General features: G+C 33.9%; 1 protein-coding gene across 1 annotated transcript; it reads left to right on the plus strand.

The window, feature by feature from the left end:
• The first annotated feature begins 373 nt into the window (after positions 1-373).
• On the plus strand, positions 374-1,878 carry LOC113272247. The gene is made up of 5 exons (XM_026522118.1): positions 374-631; positions 728-937; positions 1,013-1,138; positions 1,312-1,755; positions 1,855-1,878. Exons 1-5 carry the CDS (start codon positions 374-376, stop codon positions 1,876-1,878), a joined length of 1,062 nt encoding a protein of 353 aa, XP_026377903.1.
• Positions 1,879-2,254: the final 376 nt, after the last annotated feature.

Raw genomic sequence — 2,254 nt, forward strand, 5'->3', positions numbered from 1 at the left:
CTTTAAAAACCTTGTCCTAAAGGTTCAGTTTTTGAAGTCTGTAGATGCCTCAGATAGAACCAATGATGCTGATTTCATAGGTAAGCTTGTAAATGAGGTAATTGTTGATGTTGGGGAAGAAAATGTAGTTCAGTTCATTACGGATAATGGTTCAAACTTTAAAAAGGTAGGGAAGCATATATATAGTTCATTACGAATCAAGACAACCATCACTCTAGGTAAGAGACTGGTTACATATATATATGCTCATTTTCAAGTATTGAGTTTAATGAGGGATTTGACACGTTCAGACTTACATAGGTCTATAAAAACTAGATTTGAAACTCAATACTACACACTAGAGAGTCTTCAAAAGTATAAAACTCCTCTGCAAATGGTGTTTGTGAATGATAGGTGGGTGAAAACTAGGTTTGCAAAAGAAACTTTGGGTATTAATGCACTAAAAATTGTTACAAGTAGTACATTTTGGGAATATGTTGATTACTCATGTAGTTTGCTAAAGCCTTTAGTTAAGGTTGTAAGGTTAGTGGATATCGAACGCAAACCTACAATGCCTTGTTTTTATGATGCAATGAGAATAGAAAGGGATCAACTTGAGGAGAATTTCAGTGAAGATAATGATACTTGGGATGTAATTAAGGTTGTTTTTGATAAAAGATGAAAGAATAACTTTAATCCTCCTCTACATTGTGCTGCATATTATTTAAATCCTTCCATATTCTATAAGATTCCATCTCATTTAACGGATAATGATCCAAAGTACATAGAAATCAAAGGGGGACTTCATACAGCTATGCAAAGGCTTATAACCAATGAATATGAAGGTGATCAAGCAACAAGTGAATTGAGACTGTACAGTGATGCTTATGGGCTCCTGGGAACTCCGACTTTCAAAAGAAGAAGAGACAAAGATAAACCTCGTAAGTTTGCCGGTTCTGTAAGTTTAAAGCTTGATTACGTTTTTGTTAGATAGGTTTGTATTGATTAACTACTTTTTCCGTGTTTATGACAGATGATTGGTGGATTACATATGGAGGAATCGATTGATGTGCCACACCTACAAAAATTTACAATCAGGGTATTGAGTCTTACTTCTTCTGCTTCCACATGTGAGCGAAACTGGAGCACATTTCAGAATGTGAGTCTTACTTGTTCCGTTTTCACAGCTGCATTTTGTTCTTTGCAAAGTCATGAACTTCAGTAACTAACACTAGATTATATCGCTAAGTCAGTGTATATTGATGTCTTCTGATCACAACAAGCAACAATTCATGAAACAATTAGTTTACCTATTTATTTTTCGTATTTCAGTTGTACTCCAAGAAGCGGAATCGCATAAAACAACAAAAATTGAATGCTAGTGTCTTTATCCAATATAACAAGAAATTGCAGCGTCATTATAAAGAAATTGCAGAATATAACGATAATGAGAAAGCTCGTAATCCTATTTTTCTTGATGACCGTGATGAAAATGATGAATGGTTGGATCCACAAAACTTGGATGACTTGGTTGTGCAAGGTGATAGTGTAAATTTAGAGAATTTGCAAGATATTCTTGGTGAAGAAAGTGGGCCAGTTGGTACTAGAGGTGCATGTAGCTCTCGAAGTAAGTCTACTTACCCAACCGACTCTGAGTATGACGGATATGATACTGATGAATTGATGTTAGGCACTGAGTATGGACTACTTGGTGGAGCTAATGGAGTTACTGAAGATGATGATATCTATAATGTCGCGCATGATTTGATTAAAATTGTAATATCCTTGTTTAATTACCATTTTAGGTAGTAAACTTTAAAGTTGTTGAAGTTACTCTCCCGTTTCTAGTTTGAACTTGTGTAATTATCATTTTAGGTAGTGGACTTCACAGTTATTTAAGTTACTCTCCTGTTTCTAGTTTGAACTTGTTTAATTATCATTTTAGGTAGTGAACTTTAAAGTTATTGAAGTTACTCTCTTGTGTTTTTGATAAAATTGACGGTATCTATTATATCTTAACAGAAAATGTGTGAAGAAAATGTTTGCTATAAAATTATAGTCTTAAAATTTGGAACCGATATTACACTGATCATATCCCCGATATAAATGTCATATCAGTGTATCGGTCCCGACCAAGATAAACCGATATCCGATATTAACTATATTGGCTTCAACAACTTTTTTTAATGGTTAGAATTTCACGTATGACTTTTTTTTAATCGATAACAAAGTTTTTTACTGAAAAGTTTCAAACTCAGGTCCCTGATATGATTGC

Source organism: Papaver somniferum, chromosome 4 (genome assembly GCF_003573695.1).
Source record: "Papaver somniferum cultivar HN1 chromosome 4, ASM357369v1, whole genome shotgun sequence".
NCBI classification, from domain to species: domain Eukaryota; kingdom Viridiplantae; phylum Streptophyta; class Magnoliopsida; order Ranunculales; family Papaveraceae; genus Papaver; species Papaver somniferum.

Excerpts from the sequence above, each read along its gene's own strand:
- LOC113272247 (XM_026522118.1), top strand. The coding sequence starts at position 374 with ATGGTGTTTGTGAATGATAGGTGGGTGAAAACTAGGTTTGCAAAAGAA. Across the intron at positions 1,139-1,311 it reads ACTGGAGCACATTTCAGAAT|TTGTACTCCAAGAAGCGGAA; the intron begins GTGAGTCTTACT and ends TTCGTATTTCAG. Across the intron at positions 1,756-1,854 it reads CGCATGATTTGATTAAAATT|GTAGTGGACTTCACAGTTAT; the intron begins GTAATATCCTTG and ends TTATCATTTTAG.